General features: G+C 33.8%; 1 protein-coding gene across 37 annotated transcripts in view; it reads right to left on the bottom strand.

Moving 5' to 3' along the window:
* Nucleotides 1-3,459: 3,459 nt before the first annotated feature.
* Nucleotides 3,460-22,418, bottom strand: part of Tm1 (tropomyosin 1) — a 61,652-nt gene continuing 42,693 nt past the window's right edge. For 3 of the 37 annotated variants that reach the window (XM_083140960.1, XM_083140950.1, XM_083140966.1), the window contains 7 exons: nucleotides 22,275-22,392; nucleotides 18,221-18,291; nucleotides 17,442-17,517; nucleotides 15,410-15,472; nucleotides 11,280-11,349; nucleotides 9,422-9,546; nucleotides 3,460-5,395 (listed from right to left, as the gene is read on the bottom strand). In XM_083140960.1, the coding sequence (XP_082997086.1) occupies nucleotides 9,464-9,546; nucleotides 11,280-11,349; nucleotides 15,410-15,472; nucleotides 17,442-17,517; nucleotides 18,221-18,291; nucleotides 22,275-22,392 (481 nt within the window). In that variant the 3' untranslated portion in view covers nucleotides 3,460-5,395; nucleotides 9,422-9,463. Of the gene's footprint in view, nucleotides 5,396-9,421; nucleotides 9,547-11,279; nucleotides 11,350-15,079; nucleotides 15,143-15,409; nucleotides 15,473-15,562; nucleotides 15,626-17,441; nucleotides 17,518-18,220; nucleotides 18,292-19,111; nucleotides 19,183-21,643; nucleotides 21,762-22,274; nucleotides 22,393-22,418 lie in introns of all 37 variants that reach the window. The other 34 variants (XM_083140951.1, XM_083140930.1, XM_083140964.1 and 31 more) reach the window with 24 other exon arrangements.

The following is a 22,418-nucleotide window of genomic DNA, read 5'->3' as shown; positions in this document are numbered from 1 at the left end:
CAATCTCATGCAACACGGATCGCGATATCTGCGGAAAAAGGCTACTCAACTCCGTAATCGTGAAATGACGGTTCTCTACGAAGCGCTGCCGCACCAGCTCAACCAGATCGTCAGTGATGAGGGACGGACGCCCACTGCGCTCTTCATCATGGACACTTTGACGACCTTCCGAAAACTGTCGACACCAGAGACGCACCATCTGCTTACTCATAATGTTTGGCCCATAGACCTCACAGAGCTGACGATGAATGTCAATTGGCGCAATGCTTTATGCATTCAGGAACTTTATCACCGACCGAACCTCGCATGCAGCGGGAGAAGGAATACGAGCTTCCATTTCGGACCACTGCTTCCTCGCTACTGGCATGCGGCGGGAGAAGGAATACGAGCTTCCACTTCGGACCACTGCTGCCTCACTACTGGCGCCGGGCGGGATCTGTCCGCCTGGCATATGATTGATACGTCTTAGCTCTGCTGCGCATGCGCAATTTACACGGCTCATTATGTTTACTTTCACGGGAAAAAAATAGGGAAACTTACTTTCTGGATGCACCTCGTAGTATAGCTAAGCGGGCTCAAAAAGGGCAGTTTATGCGAAATTTGACCTTGAATAATTTAACAATTACAAGACGCATGAGACTAAAACTTTTCATATTTACTAAGTTCCATGCATAGTTTCAACTCCCCAAATTTCATGAAAATCGGAGATGGTCAGGTCAAAGGCTGTGTTGATTTCGCATGGAATGACTCTTAAATGTTTAATTTTACCACAAATATAGTGTTCAAAAAGTAAAAGTAGAAATATGGAACTAGTAAGTTACAAGATCTACAAATTTAGTGCATTTTATATTGTCGATACACTTTCCCCGAGACCTCTGATCTATTAACATGAATGGAATTGTTAACCTTGGGACAAATGCACAATTATTTTGGTAGTAAATTCAGATCACGATTTTTAAATTCAGATCATGATTTTAGAAAACATCAGAAGCAGTAATGAGGGGCTGGATATGTGGGGGAAAAATAGATAAATTTGCCTATTTTACAAACTGTCAAGGGTCAGTGCATTTTAATAAGTCATTTATACAGCATCATAGGGGTGTCTTTTTGCATGGTTTTATAAGTGGATTAGAAATACTCAGGTTTACTAATAATAATGCATTTCAAAGTATAGATGACACTCATTTATAAAAGTTGTTTATCCATATTATCATTTGCTTCTCTAAAAATTATATATATATATGCTGCCATGTCATCTACATTCTAAAAGTGAACTATGTGGAAGAAACTTCACCATGCTGCCATCTATCTTCTTGACAATGAACTGTTGCTTTCTTACCCTTGCTACCAACACAATATTCATCTGGTTTCATGAACTACTCAATTACCATCACTCCCCCATTCATTAAAACAGACTTGCCGAGAAGAGTCTATTCTGCAGAGGGGAGAACCCTTGAAGATAGGCACCCTTTCCCCTTTCATTAAAATGGAGTTGCCCAGAAGAGTCCATTCTGCAGAGGGAAGACCCTTGAATATAGGCAACCACCTTCAAGGTCAAATTCAAATTCTCCTGAAATTAGCAATGTTTGGCTCAATGACCTATTTATCGGCATTTACCCTTCATTTGACAAAGTCCTTTGAATGACCCACTTCCAAGCTGTGTCGCCCTTGAATTAGGACTCTCTCCAGACAGTAGAGGGCATCCATGTCTGAACCTTGCTTCCCTACTGGACAGTAGCGCAATCTCAGACTTCTTTATTAAAGCGTAGGTTAGATTACGGCTATCATTGGTTTTTCAGTGGTGACCAGTAATATTGTAAAATGAATTTGTCCCATAGGAGAAACCACCATGGCAAGTTCTCCGGTGTGAACCAGCCATACTGGAAAATGAATTTGTCCCATACAAAAGAAACTGAATGCTGGCAAAATAGCCTTTCTTACAAAATGCAATTGGCAGCCATGTTTAGACAAAATTCAGAGTGCAATGTAATTCAGTTACATCATGCATGGAAAAAATGGCAGCTCTATTAGAATTTTGCAAGAGACCTTTTAATTTGAAACTTTTCATAAATTGGAAATAAGTGATGTTCACCATTTATGTAGTTTTGTACACCCAACAGCAAAAGAAATAGTAGGCAAATTGTAGATACAATTTTCAGTCTGTTTTCTGCAATTAACTGAAATTTCAATAAGAAGGATAATATCTGCTTCACATAAACAAAATTTTATATTTTAAAATAACACAGGAATCAGAATAATAAGAATGAATAGTGATGTACGATTTGTCTATTATCATTTTTGCAGTTGACTGTACATGTAACATTAAAATACTAATTTCCATGAAGTAATTTCAGACCATTTAAATTTTTTTTATCAGATCAAATATAATTAGCTTTTGTAAATGCCTGTAACATTCGCAATGACTAGTTTGTGACCAAGTGTATAGATAGTTTTATTGCATCAATAAAATGCATTTTTTAGAAATTTCCCACTGCACACATTCTGGCAGCTTTAACATGCCTGCAGTAATCCAGTCATTCTGAAATTTTAAATTTTTTTCCCAAATTTGTACTTTTTTGTACATTTACATTCAAAGATACATGGATGCAAAAATTGTCCTCCATTATTTTCCATTCACTTCTTTCTTTGTTTTGGGACAAGTAAATGAATGTGGTGGACAATTTAGGAGCATATACCCTCGAACAAGGTTGTAAAAATATGTTGAATATAAAGGTAAAGTGTTCCCCTGTGCTTAGCACCATGCCATGAAGGCATATACAGGGTGTGGGGGTAACGCCCCACACTTTATTGATCCGGCCGTGAGTGTGGTGTGATCAGCATCATGCCCCTGACCACCTTTACCCCCCCCCCCCCCCCCAGGGTTTTCCAAAGGTACCCCATGTCAATCGACACTGGGTGGGCACCAGGGCCGCTTCCAACATTAGAAAAGTTCCGGGGATTGAACCCGGGACCTTTAGCATGGTAGTCAGATGCGTTACCGACTGAGCCACCTCCATTCAATATATTGAATATAGGCATCCTAATTTTAAATTAGAATGCAGCAAAATTTATGAAAGAAAAGGATAGAATTAAGATATCAAAATTGTATATTCATAAATAATATATATTTTTATGTATATCCTTCCTAAATTATACAAGTTATGAAACATAATTTAGATGACATGATGGCTATGTAACAAAAGTAAAATTTAGGAAAAAGTTAACTCACAATTTATTATTTGTCATTCATTAAAAAAACATTGTTATTATTTTTTTACCATTCCCTACTTTAATGTAATAAGAAAAGCACAATCAAAGCTGACTTTTTTGTAACCCTTGTATCTTATATATACATATTTACATTTTTTAAATTTTGTCAGTTCAGTAACAGTTGATTACTTTCCAATAATTTCTTACACCAACACATGAAAGAGCTGAGCAAAAAAATCAAACCACAACTTGTAATCAAAAAATTATATATTTTTTCATACAAGATGTTAACACAAATATGGTATATTCTGTGTACAATCAACTACTATAAGAAATATTTTATGAAGTTCGTGACTAAAGGTTTAAATAGTTTTTTTTACAAAACAAGTTGCATTGGAAATGGCCCTTGACATCCCAAGCTGTGAAAAATCCTCGATGGCCTGGCTGCGTGAGCAAGCTATTTTGTTATTTTTAAGCCCAACAAAACCAGTGTGTATAAGGCCCTGCACCAAATATAATGCCAAACTTATTCAAATCAGGTTAAAACAGCGCAAATAGTTTTTATTTTAGATTTTCACCATTCAGTCAGTTCTTGCAGACAAAAAAAAATTAAAAAGGAAAAATGTAAAATGCCTTCACTTCCAGAAAGGTAAAACATGGTCCGTGACAATTTATCTGGAGTAAAAGGTTTGGTACTGCATTATCAATATTGCATAGCGTATAAGATGAATTCAAGTGCCACATATTTTACCACTCACAAGCATGTCCTACTTTTTTCTTTATAACATTACTGTACTTCCATTTTTTGATTCATTTTCTGGTGAACATCCAAACCCAGATGTGTGATCATTATTCTGAAACACTCACTTTCTGTACATTGGCAAACATGGCAGTGCAGGATTGAACATTGAAAAGAGGGTAGATACAATTCCAGCAGATTACATACATAATGTTACAACACAGCGCCAGAGTATATCTATTATTGGCTTTTCATACCAAAGAAACCACTTTGAATCTTGCTATAATCACACATCTGATAGCATCACCACGTATGCAAGAAGCCATTGATATTTGATCCACTCGGGAATGTTTTTTTTTTTTTTCTCCTTATATTATGTGTAAAATACTCAATACCCTGCTAAATCAGCAAAAGTCTGATCCATTTCATCTGCAATAGTCTTGTATCTTTCCTTCTCCTGAACCAACTCGTCTGTAAAAACGGACAGTTCAAAAAAGTTCATTACAACACCTCTTGCAACGTAAAAATAATTTGGGACATTTAAAAATTAGATATACAGAATGTACATAGTATGCTGTGTTATCATTAACATTATTTAAATTTCCCTTTTAATGTACAAAGGACATGAGGAGAGAGCGTGTGCTGCTGGCACAACCAAAAAAAAAAAGCTTGCATCAAAGCCTGAATATGCACTATGTTCTTTTTTACAAAGAAAAACAAAAAATAGGAAGGCATTCAAAACAGAACAAATGATACAGCCAAAAGTAAAAGATACCGGGGGCAATCCTGCAGATGCATTAAAGTTTAATACAGCAGTTCTAATAGCCAGTGAGTTCAGTGAAGGTTTGGTCCAAGTCATCACAGATATACTTGTATTTCTCCTTCTCATGAACCAATTCATCTGTAAAGAATGATCAATAATAAAGACTACAGTGAGTGCGTAAAGATATGGAAAAAGAACAGGATGGGAAAAATGCCAACAAGCTCCCAACAACTATAACAGCTCTGCACATGATTACAACATAAACAACTTGTAAGCAAAATGTCAACAGAAAAACCTACAAGTTGAATGAGTGCACAGCCAAACCTTTAAAAGTAACCCCCAGATTACAAAATAAAACAAGTTGCAAACAGCTCAGCCATTATAAAGCTTTGTATTTTAGAAGTGTTTTGATTTTAAACTAAGCTTCTTAAAGCAATTGAGACACCATAACACTAAAAAAAAAGATAGAAACAGCAAAATCAAATAATGTGCATAATTTTTGTATACTACTCGTGGTGCAGGTTAGCAGAAGAAAAAAGCAGCGTAGCAGCAGTGGTAGTGTGTGCAAGTGCAGTTGCGATGACACAAGATGACACTAATTTAGATGCCATACAATTCATCGAAGGCAGAATCCAAGTCGTCATTAATGACCTTATACTGCGTTTTCGCAACAATCAAATCATCTGAAAGGAACAGATAAAGTCAGTTAGAACAGAAATGTCCCACCACCAAACACAATTAAGGAAATGTTGAAACTTTCAGTAATGGCAGTGAAGAAACCCACAGAACAGTGTGAATTTTTCCTGACCCCCAAGTTTGATTTCAGATAAGGATGAAACAGGAAGGGTTCTTATATACACGAAACAGCTAACGAAAAAATGCTAGTCCATGCCATCTATGTGAAAATCCACAACACAAAAAAAAACAACAGAAAATATATTACGGCTTAAGTGATCATTAAACATTCAATGGTTTCAACAAGAGAATTATTCTTTCTACACTAAAAAATTATGTAACATAATTGTGAAAACTGTCTTCTTAGTATGAAACAAAACATAAGCACATAAATTTTGTGTATCCATTCTGCAATACAGAAATAATAAAAACCCAATGATGTCACAAAACAATTCAAGCTAATCTCTTGCCTTATACAATGTTTACATGTGAAATTGGTGTATTTATAATATGTGATAACAGGCAAGCACAGAAAGTTTGCTGAATAAAGGCTATACATGTAATTAAAGTATCTGAATAAAGGCTGTACATGTAGTCAATCTTGACTGCACACGTGGCAAATGCCATGATAACGAAAGCTTCCATCTCCCCTTAGGAAAACAAAACTGGGTGACTCAAATGTCACAGCCAAAAATACGTTATGAGCAGCAATCACAATTTTCTCTCTAATTTTACACCTAGCCCCACCCCTCAAATGTTACAAATTTTACTTTTGATAACAAGTTTGCATTTCTGTTTTAAGTCCACTTTCTGCACTAATAGGCTATCAGGATTGGGCCTACAGTTTAAAAAATGGGATCCAAACCACTATGTGCCTCCACCAGGTATCCAACTTGGGACCTCTTGATTACAATGCAAGAACATTTTCACTATTCACTATGCCATCTAGGGGGCCCCACTCCTGATAATGGAATGACAGTATACATTAGCACTGCCACATCAACCATATTCAAGTTTCTCTTTCTGGAGATTAGGAATCCCATTTTAAACATGTATCAAAAATAATGTTTCTGTGATACATATTACCATTTTTTTAAAAAAAATACATCCTATTGTTATTTAATAACTGATACAAACAACTCTAAGCCCCTTCAGTGAACAAGCAAGTTCGCTTGTAAAATGAGTTTCGTGTGATTTTCTGATCAATTGAAACTAACAATTACAGAACAAAAAATGGATTTATAAAGGTCTTGACAATTATTGAAATATCATATAAAACAGGCCATTTGCTTGAAGTAAAAAAAATTTAACATACCCAATATTCATAAAGCAATATTGCACAATAGGATACACAAACGTTTTCTAAATAAATTAACTAAAATACTAAACAAATTTTAGATTCTGGTGTAAACTGAGTCAAGATTTTTAAGTACTTACACACCGTTAAACCACAGAATATCATCCTTGAAAGCCAAAATGAAACTGTGTGCTAGGTGAATTTCATATACCTAACAAGAATTCTATAATCTAAAACAATAGTTATTGTATAGGTGATGTTCCACATTGCAAACTTGTTTTTTCAAGATAAATTAAGGACCTCTGCTTTCACTAACAAGTATATCTGCATTAATAACAATAGTTAATTTGAAGCTATATTTAAAAAACTATGTGAACTGAATATTTGAACTTCACTTATTATGTACTTAGAATGAGGCAAGAGAGTACAGGTAAGGTTTTTTCTACCTGCATATGTGAAAAGAACCGATACATGTTGTCAACTGTATGCTCTAGTTGTAATAGCATGAAGTTCATTATCCAAAACAAATATGTAATTTTTAGAGGCACATATTTTTGGTAAATAAAAAAGGAAAATTTCGGTACAAAAACAAGAGTCGATTTCGGGATCAAAAGCGGTAAATAAAATAAAATTTCGGTGTTATAGCGGTGAATAATCACATCAAAAGTAGTCAAAAATGACATTTTGGTTCTAAAATTGTGAATATAATCCTAAATTTGATTTAAAAACTGCAGTTATTACACAAAATAAACTTACTCCTTCTAATAGCACATTTATGTAGTTACCAGAGTATTAAGTTTATTCCTGTGTAAAGCGATCCATTTTTGCTTCTCAAATATTTACAGCAGAATTAATCAATTTTCTGTGAATTGCATAACTCACAGGATACTTCAGAAAGTGTCGCGTCGGTATATAAATGGTAAATTTTGTGTTAAGAGTATATTTCGCATTATTTCGTGACAAAACCGGATAGAAAAATGTGCCTCACACCTTTCACAAACATGAAAAATGAACATTACAACATGTTATTTCATATTTCGTGTTTTCGTCAAAAACGAAATTTGCATGCCTCTAGTAATTTTCCATCATGACAACAAATTCAAAGATACTGTTGCTGCATCACACACTAAATGAAATCTCTTTACATGCATCTGATAATAGTACTTTTTTTCAAGTCTTATCAAGGAAATCAGCAGTCCCAAAAAATGCTTTTTGAGAGAACATTTGGCTGCAAACAACTTAAGCAATAGCTCAGTTTACACCACTAAACAAAGAAAAAAAATTGCATGCAAACATTATGCAAATGCAAACATGCAAAACAGGGTTGTAATGAAATTAAAATATTTCATTCTTTGCACATTTTGGCATCAACTTGGTTCTCTATAATTGTATGCGTGTTAAAGATTCAAAAAATTGTACTTGTTTTGAAAATTTTAAATAATTATTTTATTAATTCTTGATCTTGGCTATTGTAAAAGTTTGTCTGAACCACATGATTTCAAATTTATGCTTCACCTGTGCATTCAAACCATTGTGGAACACTATCCAAGCTGTTCTCATGGCAAGAATGAGGTTCAAGAAAATATAGCCAGATACACAAAATCATGAACACAATTTACCACAAAAAAAAATCAAAATTAGAGAGAACCAGTTATAAAATTAGGTACAGCAGCACATTCAAATTAAAAACAAAAAAAAAACCCTTACCCTGTATCCCACCAGACTTGAACAGGACTAATACATGTATGCTGGGAATATTTGGACAGTGAGAAGCCTAGTTAACTGATAGGTGCAGAGACCAAATCGTTCATGGTTTATGAACAATGAAATCATGAATAAGTCGGTAAGAAATAAATAGAAGTGTCTACTAATAGTGTACAAAGCAGCCATTATTCACCTAACACTGTTAAGTTGGAAAACTTTGATAATATGAATTACTCAGTAATTCGTACAGTAGTTTACTCCCCTTGAAATCTTTAATGGTACGTGTTTTTGTTAATTCAAATTTTGGATAATTCATTTTGTGTCAGTTTGTATTTTTTGTTATTTAGTGACACTTTTCTACCAGTTTTGGCTAATTCTGACTATGACGATATTATGAAATTGAAGGTGCACTCGCAAAGAACACCCACCAGACTGGGATTCAAACTCGGGACCTCTGGCATCGTAGCATGTTGAGTTAACTACTACGCCGCAGAGGTCTACATGATTGCTATATGTTCATTACTTATGGAGTATATGGTGTACAAAATAGCAATGATTTTCGATAAAAGAGAGAATATGAGTGCCACATGCTATTGCGATCATGATCACCTAACATTAAATTATTATAATTAAGGTACTCACGTTTTCCGCGAAGCTGTTTTACACTATTTTCTATTAATTTCGGTAGCCACTGCCATCCTCGGAATTCGTTGTGATGGTGGCAGTGACTACTGAAATTAATAGAAAATAATGTACAACAGCTTCGCGAAAAACTTTAGTACCTTAATTATCTATTACCGCGTGTCTCATTCCCATAGTATGAATTAAATTAAGTACGGAAAGAGTATCTGTATAAGCTGTGAACACAAGCAGTCCCACAACAAACACAATACTCTATCTTTATGTCAAATTGTTCTGCACCTCCTCGCTCTACAAGTTCTAATTGTGTTAGCTTCCCCATCACCTGATCCCAAAGTGTGCAATGAATGCCTTAGGTTGTTACAGGTATGCAAGGGAGGAAAATGCATCAAACCTGGGGATTACACACGCTTCTCCTCTCTACATGCGTGATGGTTTACATATTTTGAATGTCATGCAAGGTGGCTTCCATCTCTTCTTGTAGCATTTTATTCTTTTCTTTTTCGGCCAGGAGGTCATCTGCAAAAAAGTTTCGAACAGGTACAGTACAGTGCAGTGCAGGTCCAATCACAGGCACATTTTGTCCCATTGAAAGTTGACGTTAACTGACTTGTGGTGGTAAAAAGGGGGCAGATTTTCAACGATTCAAGGGTGCTAAGATACAGGGGCAAAGTTTTAATGATGAATGAAAAGTAATCTCTCAACACACTCAATGAAATGCAGAAGGATTACGTTTCATGGATTCTAACTTCAGAACACCGACAATAAAGTTTCAAGTACTGTCGTTTTTAGCATTACAATGAATATTAGTAAAAACATTTTTTAAAAACATCAAAACACTACCTGTACTGTCAAAAATCAAACCATGCAGTTAGACAGAAACACAATTAGATAGAAGAAAAATGGATGGTATGAATTGCATGGTCAGAACTATTAAAATATAAAGATAGCTCCGCTATTATTATTATTATTTATAATGGTGCACAATTCTGCATTAAAATTAATGTTTTCGTTTGACAAAACTAAACTATACAAAGTAAATAAAAACAATATAAAGACACACAGAATTCACACCATCCCGTCGACGAGGCCATTATTGAATTCACACTATTTTATTATCAAAAATATATATTTCTATAGTTATTATCTACTACATATACTTATACTTAATATAAAAAATATAGCAAGTCTGTATTGTAGAGACACCTAATAACTTGTCAGTTTAAAACTAAGCATACGCAAGCATTAGAGCTTATACATAGACATAATACATGAATAATGTTAATCAGTGCATGAACATTATTTCAACATTGAGAAACACCTCAATGTACACAAAATTAAACAACAAAACATAAGCTATAAAGGCGAACACCCGTAACAATAACATTATCACATTTGCTGCACTTCGTTGTGGACAGACTTACTTAAATATATTAAACTTAATGGTAAACAAATTTCAAAATAATCAAGTAAGTATGCCACATCCAATGCTCTATGTTAGTTTTCCTTGAACAAACATGACATTACTTACTTCCAGCATGTAAAACATATCCACTTCAGCTGTCTATGTAAAAACAACTTAGGTTATCAATATAAATGATTTTTCATTTCCCCTTTTTTCCAAATCACAAAATCCTTGCATTTTGCACTATAAAATTATAAGTCAATTTTGGGGCAAAATTTTACACACACTTGTGCAGAGGGAAACTTTTCTGGCATACATAAATTATTCCTGACAATTCTTCAGCTGATTTGAACAAACACATATAATTATGAATTATAAATTACAATTTCTTGTCCTCATCATTGTAACTGACAGTCAAAATGAACTAACATACACAATAACAGTAAAATGTGCATTCCAACTGTGCTAGCCATACACAAAATGAATGCAATTTTATCAGTTGACAAAGATTTAACATCTTCACTGAATTATCCGGAAGATAAAAATACATAATTCTCTCACTCAAAGTAACAAAATGCAAGGATGTGATTCTAGCGATACGAAATTCATCAGTAGTAAGCTTTACACAAAAAAAAATGTTCATAAATAAAATTATATTTAAAAAGTTCAAGAACACCTTAGACAGGCACAATAAGTTTTCTGAATGGTGAAACAATAAATTGTTGAAACTCTCTAGAAAAATTCATTAGTTCAAACTTAATTCTGAAGGATATTCTGATAATTGGCATTGATAAAATGAAGGCATTTACTACTTTAGTATGTAAAATACATTTTACAATAGACTTACCTTCCACTCTGTCCACCTCCTTCTGCAACTTCTGAACTGATCTCTCAGCGAACTCAGCGCGGGATTCAGCCTGCAATGTATGATGTAAATGTTATATTGAACAGAATCATAGCAATAAAATATGGGATTAACCACAAAGTACAACTTAATTAATGTTAGTTTTAACAATTAGCACAACAGATAGTGAACTACAGCACACAAACTGTCAATGAAACATGTTAAGAACAATGTGTACCAACAATTTTGAACATCGCAAAAATTATTTAACTGTTAAATCTCAACTTTTGTAATTTCCTACACTAACAGCTGCTAAATTTTCATCCATGTGTGTTAACATTGTTTATATAAAATACACATTGCAAGAATTTTGTAGCATAAAAATACAACTAAATTTCACATCCTGGAGACAGGAAGACCAAATTACAGCTCTTAGAGATTTCAACATAATTCTTTTGAACAATGAAACGTTATACTTTGTTGCAAAATCTCAATGCAAATCCGGTGACAAAAGAGGACCTACATTACACAGAATGTAATTCCCTACACCCTCTCCCTCCCAGAAATTACAAGGGGAGGATTATAGTTAGACATGTATGATGGGTCATGTTCATGTTTACCATACAGAATTGATTTTACCCAGGACCAATGTTTGAGTTAACTAAGCCAAGCAAGGAAGAACACATGCATGTCCATTCATGCAAATTGAGAAATTGCACAGGAAACATTACAGCCGAGCTTGTGATAAGGGAAGAAGGTTATGAAAGAGCTCCATAAAATGTCATGGAGAACAAGAAATGTATCATCATTAAGTACACACACAAAAAAATGCATTTTGTGTAAACATTTATACTCTCAATGGACACCAGTGTTATCAGACTGTATGATTTGAATTTTATCAAGACAAAATTGTGTACCAATGTTCACATGGCTCTATTAGCACAAAATGCTGTCAGTTTAGCAATATTTATATGTACAATATAAACAAAGGGAATTTGCAAAGTGCCCATTTAGAACATTATAAAATATCTAGCATGATTACTAAAAATGATGGAACATTATTAATTTCACATGTAATAATCTTTCCCTATCTCTAGATTAGTTTCTTTCTAATATTACACTTCATATTGTGCTAGTAACAAATGTTAATTACAATTAAGCTTGATAATTGTGCAAACAGCCATTCAAAAGGCATACATGCTTAATATACATACTTACCAGAGAAGGGGAATTTCATTAATCAAACTGTCAAACCTCTTTGCTACAAGGTATTTTAAAGTAGCAAGGGATTCTCATGCAGTGCTATTACATCAGAAGGCTCCCATCCAAAAAATTAAGACCATCATTAGAAAATTATGAACAGTTTTCCCCTACATTGTAAAATTGCCAATTAAAAGAGCAAGCAGTAACACAACACAAACATATAGTATAAACATAGTGCAAAAAAAAAAAGAAAATTCGTACATACAGATTATGAAGCATGAAAAGATAACAATCATGAGTTCCAGTGTTAGGTTTCCAGTCACACATTAGAATAAAATTCCCCATGCACTTAACATGTGAGGAACATTTACTGGGTGATCTGCTCAAGATGTTTTAAAAGTAAACCATTGAATGCACAATGGTAAAATACATTGAATGCACAAAGGTAAAATACATATCTTTCAGCTGATTGAATTTGAACGGATGCATTGTATGGTGAAGTCTCCAGACAATTTCATGTTCGTATTTCAAGTGACTTGTGAACAAAGACTACAAAATGATGCTGACCTCTGACAGATCACCATGGCGTTTGCACAGAAATGCTGCATGCAACGTAGTGGAACTTGTTCACACATTATGAATTGTGCCACATCCACCACGGTGATCACAACCAAATTGTAATAAAGAGGAAGCATTACTGATTTCGACACAAAAGCAACCCCTCTTCCACATACATACGTACAGTCATGGACACTTCTGGGTTGTACCAATAGCATTGACTTTTGATAGAATAGTTACAACACAGAAGTATCCACGACTGTACATACCAGTACGTGGTAGTAAAGTGAATTCATTTCTGCAACATATTTGTATCTTTTTGTTACATCTCAAACATATCACCCTGTATTTGAAAACATAAACCATGAGTGAAGCCAAATAAAAATAAGAGATGAGTATTCAGAGATGCATTTTTGCATGTTAAGAAACTGCATACAGTGACAACATGAAAAGGCATACTGCTACAAAAGAACATTGAAACGTTGGTTCTTTTATATGCAAAGGTACTTCCATTAGAGCCATAACAATGTGAGGGTGAGATTTCCCTGCCTTTCCCAAGCAAAGAGAAAAATACTCCACAACAACACATGCTGCATACAAATATCTTATATACATATTCTTACGCTATGTTATATGCAGAAATGATGATTCTGCAAAACAAGAATCACGATGTCTAGTAATCCTAGTCATGAATTTCCCTATGTAATTTTGAAAGTCTAATTTTACCTTGTTCAAGATTGGTAAAAAAATCATCTTGTCTGCTTTCTTTCAACTCGAGAAGTCTTAACCATATACAGGTGCTCAAACTTCCTACATAATTATATCCCCTCCTCCCTTCAACAAACAAAACTTCCTCCTGTATTCTGTCTTAATTCAATATTTATTTCTAACTTTTGTTGAACTTTCAAGAAATACACCAAAGACCAATAAATGCACAAAATACTTTTTTTAAAAAAAAAGCATCGCTTCTCATGCAGACTGCTATAAAAAGCCACTCTTTTCACCTTAGCATGGGAATTTTCTTAAATGTATATGGTAAAATTAGCCTCAACCTCCAAACGTACCCACGGTAATCTGAACAAATGCAATGTGCACCACATTGAGTAGTGAATATGATTTACAGTAATTACAAGTTAGGCTGTGCAAAAATTGTGGCCAACACAAAAGCAGTGAAAAAAATCAAATCTGTATGTTGAGAAATGGTACAAAAATGCAAGTATCCAGTGCATTCAGTACTGAATACTCTGTAACAAATTCATTCCAAAATGTAATGGAAAATATGAATCAATGTATAGTGGACACTTATGTCAAATAATACATTATAAAAGTTTGTAAAAGAAAGACAATCTCGTTCAGTTGTCTAAAACCATAAACATATCTTTCAAACTTTACATGGTAGATAATATATTTTCAACAGATTCTATGTAATATAGAGCATGGAATGTTGAAAAGTTTATTGATTGCCAAATGAGACATTGTTGTAAAAACCTGCATACATGATGAATAATGATTATATGGCTAATTCAATAACCCTAAACAAATTAACAATCATGCACAATAATAATTTTAAAATTATGTTGCATAACTGAAAACCAATGCAATAAATAAACAGTAGGACACTTTCTAGTTCTTTTGAATTCCATGCAACCTTATAGTGATGCCATTTAAGTAAGATCATACACATGTGAAAGTGGGTAACAATTCTACCCATGTATTGTACCCAATGGAATTGTAAGCAATTTTACCTAACTAAAAAACATGTCTTCATCGTGAAAATCTTCTCAGATAATATGAATATCCTATACTATGTAGTCGAACCATTCAAACAGTAAAACAATTAATGGTTTGTCAATAAAAATGAAATTTTTCCCAAAGTAACTATTTGAAAATATGGCCCATATCAAATTGTTTAAGCCAGAAATATAATTTCAAGTGAATAATTCCAGCTAATTAAATTATTATAAACAACAGACTTGAATATCCCGTACTTATTCCCCCAGTCTCATGCATATTACAAACAAGATCGCACCAATATTACTTACATCGGCTAGTTTATCAGAAATCATAGTAATTTGGTCCTCACAATGCTCTTTTGTTGCAGTAGCCTGTTCATTATAAACAAAACACATTAATGCATGCAAGCTAAGACAGAACAGAAAAGAACACATCCAACTTATAACAGAACACAATAAGGCACATGCAGAGAACTACTAATTCATTAGTATTAAAAAAAAAATTAACACAGCTGCATCTAGGTTGCTGAAAGGTAATAAAGACACCAGCTCGAAGGTACACGTTCTTCGCTATGAAGATGTAACTCTTCCACCAGACAATGTACTATTTTTTCCCATACTTCTGTCAATATTCATTACCTCTTTAAGTTGCGCACTCAGTGACTTAATCTGCTCCTCAAATGTCTCCTCCCTCTGAGTGAACTACAACCAAAATAAAAGAACACACATATACATGTATTAGTATCACAGAACACGCACACCATGCTGAAATGTTTCAACACATTACAATACCTCCTTTAGCCTTGTTGTAAGGGTCTTGATTTGTTGTTTGTACTCCTCCTCACGTTGGTTGGCCTGTGTTTGAAGGAATCAGTTTGTATTAATAATATTCAATAAGAATAATCTTTTAAATTATACAACAAGGCAGCTTTTCAATACTGTATTCATATATAATTAAGGTTTGCAAGGATCATAACATGAATGCAATAAAATAGTAACAAATTATATAAAAAGCTGGTGATTACTGTATTATTAGTAACTCGTTTGCATGAACAACTTAATAGTTTTCTTGTAATCTCTAAACAATTGATCATATGCTCAAATACGAAACCCCCAAAACCTTGCTTATATTACAAGTTATGACATGAGAAAGTGCATCTATGGGAAAGAGGGTTCAACAACTGAATAAATCTTTTGGAAAAGTAGCAATTTGTTTATTGCAGTCATTTCAGTGTGTCCTGGCATTGTTTTCATATCTAATCAAACTTTTTTGTTTCATAAGTACAAATGGAGTTTCAGTAATTGGTCAAGTTGGTGGGTCAAATGACTAACCAGAAAAAGCACACATTTGATTTCAATTCCAAGGAGGGAAAGTTTTCAACACCACCTTTTCCTTAAAATTTTACCAAGGCTCAACCAGCCTCGAACTATTCATGTATCTCTATATCAATGGAAAACTGTAATAATATTATAATTAACAAAACACTAGAGTCCACATTTTTTCCCACTCAAGTAAATTGAAAAGCTGCCTTGCAGACAAAGTTCAACTTGAAACACAATGTTGGGAATCATGCAGCTGACGAAGTGCAATGTTATCCACACACACATCTCCACACTACAGGAACTCTGCAAAATGATCTCCTAAAGGAAAAGGTTAGACACTAACAAAATGTGAGTTTGTAAAATGCCAACAACAAAGTCAGGGATTATTTGTACATGGCAACATAAAGAATGCTTCAGACTGCATCTAAACTGTCGGTAAAAATTGTGTAACTGCTTTTTCTTTTAGACATCTGCAGCAACTGATTGATACCACTGAAAACATCACACATTTCTATCAAGTGACAATGTATTTAGGAATGGTGTTGTTCTAGTATTCCGCATTGTAACAGAATGTTTCATATATACTGTTATCATAAAGATCAGTGCTGTGAACACATCAACCATAGTTCTTTATCCAGAGTCTAGCTCAATACAAACACCCAAGAATGATTTTTTCCACAAAATACAAATGCATTATCATCTTACGGATACACTAATGGTCCTCACTAGTAATAGAAGTATTATATTAAAATCTCTATTACTTCCCATTTTTAATCTATGATACCCGTCCCAATATTTCAATAACCTGAGAACCACTTTTCTTTGCAGTTAACTGAAAAGAAGCTGCTCTTTATGTTGCATTGAAAGAAACAGGCAAGAAATAATCACAAATAGGAACATTCTGTAACTTTTTATAATAACTACTCTAGCATCATAAATCAAGGCAGGTCATACACTGAACTTACAAGCATTTAAAGACATTTTCTGATATTTGTCAGTTTACTGGTTTCTGTTAGGGAATATGGAGAAAGATCAAATGACAAATATCCGACCAACATTTCGAGTCTGATGATGATGTGCCTTGCATTTCTAAAACATATGGTTAAAACTCTTACATTTAAAACTACACACACAAACTAACTAAATTATTATGCAAATTATAATTGAAAGTCAAATATCTTATTATCGCTTATAATTTTCTTTCAAAGTCTGATTATGTCAAAAGATTTAGATTCATCTTTAGAAAATAGTTAAAAATGTGATTTCACATAAATATTCATCAGATTAAAGAAACTTTACACCATGTGACCATGCAATATATGAAAAATTCTGCTTTAATCAATCGTACCTTCTCTTCAGACACCTCAAGTGACTTCAGGTTGTTGCCTACAACACGCAACTCTTCCTCAAGCTCTACGATTTTCCTGCAGAAAAGAAGTATTTATATATTAGTGATACAATAACAACAAATTCTATACATATTTTGTTGTTTGTAGCACATGAATGCCACAATTATTTTTTAATTTTATTTGAATACTGAATTGTGTAAAAGACACCCACCAAACACAGAGCATGTAAGTAAAACGACGCATGCACTATATGCTACTAACATTATACATCATATTCAATAAACACTAATGCAAAACCATTGAGAGAGGATCACAAAATGGAAAATAATACTGACCTTGGTGAATAGTAACACTTAAGGTTATGAGCAAAACCATGGTTGATGCTAAAACTGCTCAAAAATACTTTCATAAACTGCTGTTGGAATGAAATTATTTTTCAAGGACAGTGTAAACACTATGCACGTGTTTCTCGTACAGCATCAGATGATTTAATAATGACTAGTTGTAAATAAAGTGCAACGTGAAGTGAAATGAGGCAACTGGAGCATTGGTAAATTATAACTCCAGAAAGAAAGTAAATAAATCGGAAAAATTCATCTTTCCAAAACCATTCTTACCCTCACTATATTTCATCAATTTCATCTCACTGTCGAAATTAGCCAAAGTGACAAAAGCAATGCAAAGAAAAAAATATACAATTTGCAAACCTAATTATTTAAGACATGTGCTTTGAAAAGCTTTGCAGCACATCAAGTGAACTGAAAAACAAAATACTTACGATTCACCATGTTCGGCTCTCTCTTCGGCTCTTTCCAAATCCTGCTCCATCATGACCAGTTTACGTGCGACCTATTGTGCAAACAACATGCAATGATCATTGTATCGTGCAGAACATGTATAACATCTACTTACAAAAAACAAAACACAAACAAAAACACAAAACAACAAATTGTAAGGAAAATCACACGAGTGCAGGTCTAGAAAAGAGTTGTTAACAAAGTGGAACACACAATATAGCATCAAAATGACAGTCTCAATCTGTCACACAATTCTATTGCGCAAATTATTTGTCACTTGTAACATGTGAGAACAATAATAATGTTAATTGTATAGATCTGGGTGTTAAAAAATTATGGGCCTACCAAAAGTAGAAACCTCATAAGGAGTATCGGAATTGAGAATATATGTGATGTCTTCTTGTTTTAGCACAATCTAAGCTTCATCTCCATATGTTGTTAATAATTTTAAAGACTGCAAATGTCAGCACAATGCTTCTTTGAAATGTATGCTTTTTTGTTCACCTCAACAAACAGGAGGAAACTTAACAAAATACTGTTTCCTAGACCTGCAATACGAATTCCAACACATGCACACTTTTAATCACTGAAACGTATGTCTAAACTACTTGTGATATTAGGCACACCGCTAAAAAACAGTGCAAGAAGTTACAGATACAATGCCTTTAACATTTTGACTGCATGAAAAATGAACTGATGACAATATTTGATAAACCGAACAAACAATGTCAACAGCTTTTCTGACCAAAACGTTAAAGGCTTGTATAACACAGAATCTGCTACTAAAACAAAGATAAACAAACAAAAAATTTAATAGGGTTTAACAGAACATCCTATTATTTGTTATCATGCAGGCAAGAACTGAATCTTACGATTCACCACTTTCTGCCCGTTCCTCTGCTCTTTCCAAATCAGCTTCAACCATGGCCAATTTACGGGCAACCTGAAACGCCATTCACATTAGTATCAGTATGAGCAAAGATGACTTCAGAAAATCAACAATGATCACTTATAAAATTCAGCGCAACTAGCAAAATGATTTTATTTCCTACTGAAATTGCAAACAAATGCATAAAATATGATATGGCAAATTCAGAATGAATTCCATCTGGTTATCATAATTGTCCACAAGAGAATCTAATATAGCTCAATGGTGAAAGTTCCACAGTGCACCCTTGTGTGTGTGTGTGTTTATACAGTGCTTACTTAAGTGACTATATATATTTAACAAAAGCAAAAATAAGCATAATTGTTTAAATGATATTTTTGTCCCAACATTTTAAACAAACATTTCAACTGTTCAAACAGAAAAGGGATGTTAAAAAATAGTATATGCTAGAATTCTAATAAAATAAAGTGTGAATACATACATTACTTATAATAATAATTTATGTTGGCAAATAATATTCATGAACATATTTCCTTAATCTGTATATACCTACATGACTCAAATGAAGTAGTATTTACTGTAGAATACAATAGTTACGTCATTTAAATTTTCGCAACTGATGTAAATGAATTTTAAAAATGAATTAATTGTTTAGTTACATTAAAATAAAAAGTTGATAATGTGTTAAATCAAGCATCTGTATGCAATTAATTACAGATAAAAATTATTAAACATTGCATTCAAGTTAACATTTATAACTCTTCACAGTGAATATCCCCACTTGTGGACAATATGATAAAACTTTTGATACAATGAAATATTGCAAATGAACTCTGAACACAAAACTTTATAACAGCTATCCGATAAACATACCATGCATGAATTATTCTGTGATTACATGCATTTGATTATGTCTTAGGAAAAAGGAAGAAACACTCAAGTTCATAGTAAATAACACATAAAAACCTCAAAAGATAACACAAAATGGTTAAAAGGGTCAACATCAATTTTTCACTAACAAGGCCAAGGCTAAACCTAATGTATTATGAACTAAGAGCAAATTTTGTTAACATCCTCCATTCAGCTGCTCCTATGAAAACTTCCTGCAAGAAATCATTCACGAAGTTAGCAAAAAAACAAACATGCAGTTAATATAGGTTATTAAAAACATGATAATTAGCTTTCTTAAGATGAATGCATTTAGCATACGTTACAGTTTTAAATTGACACTGAAACAGAATAATCAACCGCCATCTCTCATGCTGCACATGCAGCTTTGTTATGCAAAATGCTGACACATGGGAATTAGTACAACACCTAACTGACTTCTAATGGAGGTGCGCCAATAGTGTTGTGTTGTTTTTTGTTTGTTTTTTTACAGCAAAAGAGGAAATAATATTTCTTTGAAAGTACTGCATAGGTCAAAAAACTTGAAATGGAAATCTTTCTTTTGATTTATACTACCATGAAATTATAAAATTGTGGATGACAGTAATGAACAATAACAAATCAGCTTCATGGGAAACACCTCTCAAGTGAGTGTGTTTAAAGAAGCTTTGGACGTACTAGAAATTGAGTCCACAACTTTTCATATTGTATATCTAATTTTAATATACATGTGCCTTTTCTACAGTTATTCAGTAACACCAATAAGAATTAAGACAATGACAAAAATGAAGCACCAATACTCTCAGGTATTAACCCAGAATCTTTAATGAAGACAACACAATCCCAGAATCTTTAATGAAGACACCACAATCACGCTCCACACACTCAGACGTCAAGAGAGCTTTTGGTTCATACACATCAATAAACACATTCAAGAATATGGGTGGAGGTACTACCCAAGTCTGCTATTGACATCTGGTAGAAACAATTCAAGAAAGAAAGCTCAAGATCGATGTGTAGAACAAAATTTCCCTTAATCACAGCTGCGCAAATATGAACAGGAGAAAAGGCCATACAAATAAATATTTTCCTAAAATCAAATAGAATAGCAACGATGTGTTTGTTCCACTATTTATTATTATTCTGCAAGATTCAAAATTACTGAAATGTGTGGCTGGTAATAAATTATCAAAAGCATGCATGCGGGAACTAACATGAGTATGGAAGAATTTATAATGTGTATAGAAATGATACTGTACTAAGTACTTAACGGCACACGTCAACTGCCTTAAAAGACAAGAAAAATTCCTCTTATTCTGTCAAGAAAAACGACCAAAAGCAATCAAATTTTTCAAAGAAAGAACTTGAACGCCAATAAAAGACACCAATAAGCGAACCTGGGAAGTTAGTAAGTCCATAAGGTGGTGCACACACAATGAATAAATCCACATGTAATGCTATGAAGCTACAATTATGAGGTTAAATCATTGATGCACCTCCAAAACTAAGACACTGATTCACTGGTGCTTTTAAATCCATGACCGATGCTGTGGACAGAACAACACGGAAAAAAACTACAGCACTCCATGCTAGATAAAGGGTGCCGGCCACCACAAAGGCCAATCACCTCATCATATTTTTTGTCAGCTTCCTCAGCCAGGAACCTGGCCTCTTTAAGCTGGTTTTCCAGGGCATCCATACGCTCTTCATCTGCCAAGCTCCTGTTCTCAAGAACTTTGCGATTACTGTGGAAACAAAATCATTAATCTGAATGATGGAAATCAATTACACAGTAAAGACATGGTAAAAAATATAAACTCTGCTCCAAAGGCAACCAGACGTATTTTGTGAGCCTTTAACTTTGCCTTACTGCCAAAATAATCATTAAAATCAATGGAACTCAAATGCCATCAGCATAAGTAAAAGAAAGCTCACTATATTGTCCCATTTGTTGCTAGTTTTTAACTTTAAAATCTGAAGGACAATGTTCCATGCACAGTTGATAACACAAGCTACATCTTTCCTAGGAATTACATTGTAAAACTCTTATGCTTATTACGGTAATGTGGGCAATAGCCCATTATTGGCAATAACCACAAGGAGATACATATACCACTAGAGACTACATTTTTAATGCCAATATTTATGACAAATAAAGACAATGTTAAAAAACCACACAAAACACCTCTGGTCTTTATCCTCCAACAACCAAGTGGAACCTGTAAACAAAGAACTCTCCTAGACCTGCAATTCCTTACCTCTTCGTATTTTTTATCTGCTTCTTCAGCAATTAACTTAGCTTGTGCTAACTGTGCTTCTAATATAGCCACTCTGTCATCTTCCATATTTGTTCTGTTTTCCAGAGCCTTCCGTATCCTATAACACATGGACAACATTTCATT

The sequence above is a fragment of the Lepisma saccharinum genome, chromosome 19 (genome assembly GCF_977018435.1).
Source record: "Lepisma saccharinum chromosome 19, izLepSacc3.1, whole genome shotgun sequence".
NCBI lineage: Eukaryota > Metazoa > Arthropoda > Insecta > Zygentoma > Lepismatidae > Lepisma > Lepisma saccharinum.
Note: the sequence above shows the minus strand (reverse complement) of the source record. Positions and strands in the feature narration are given on the sequence as shown.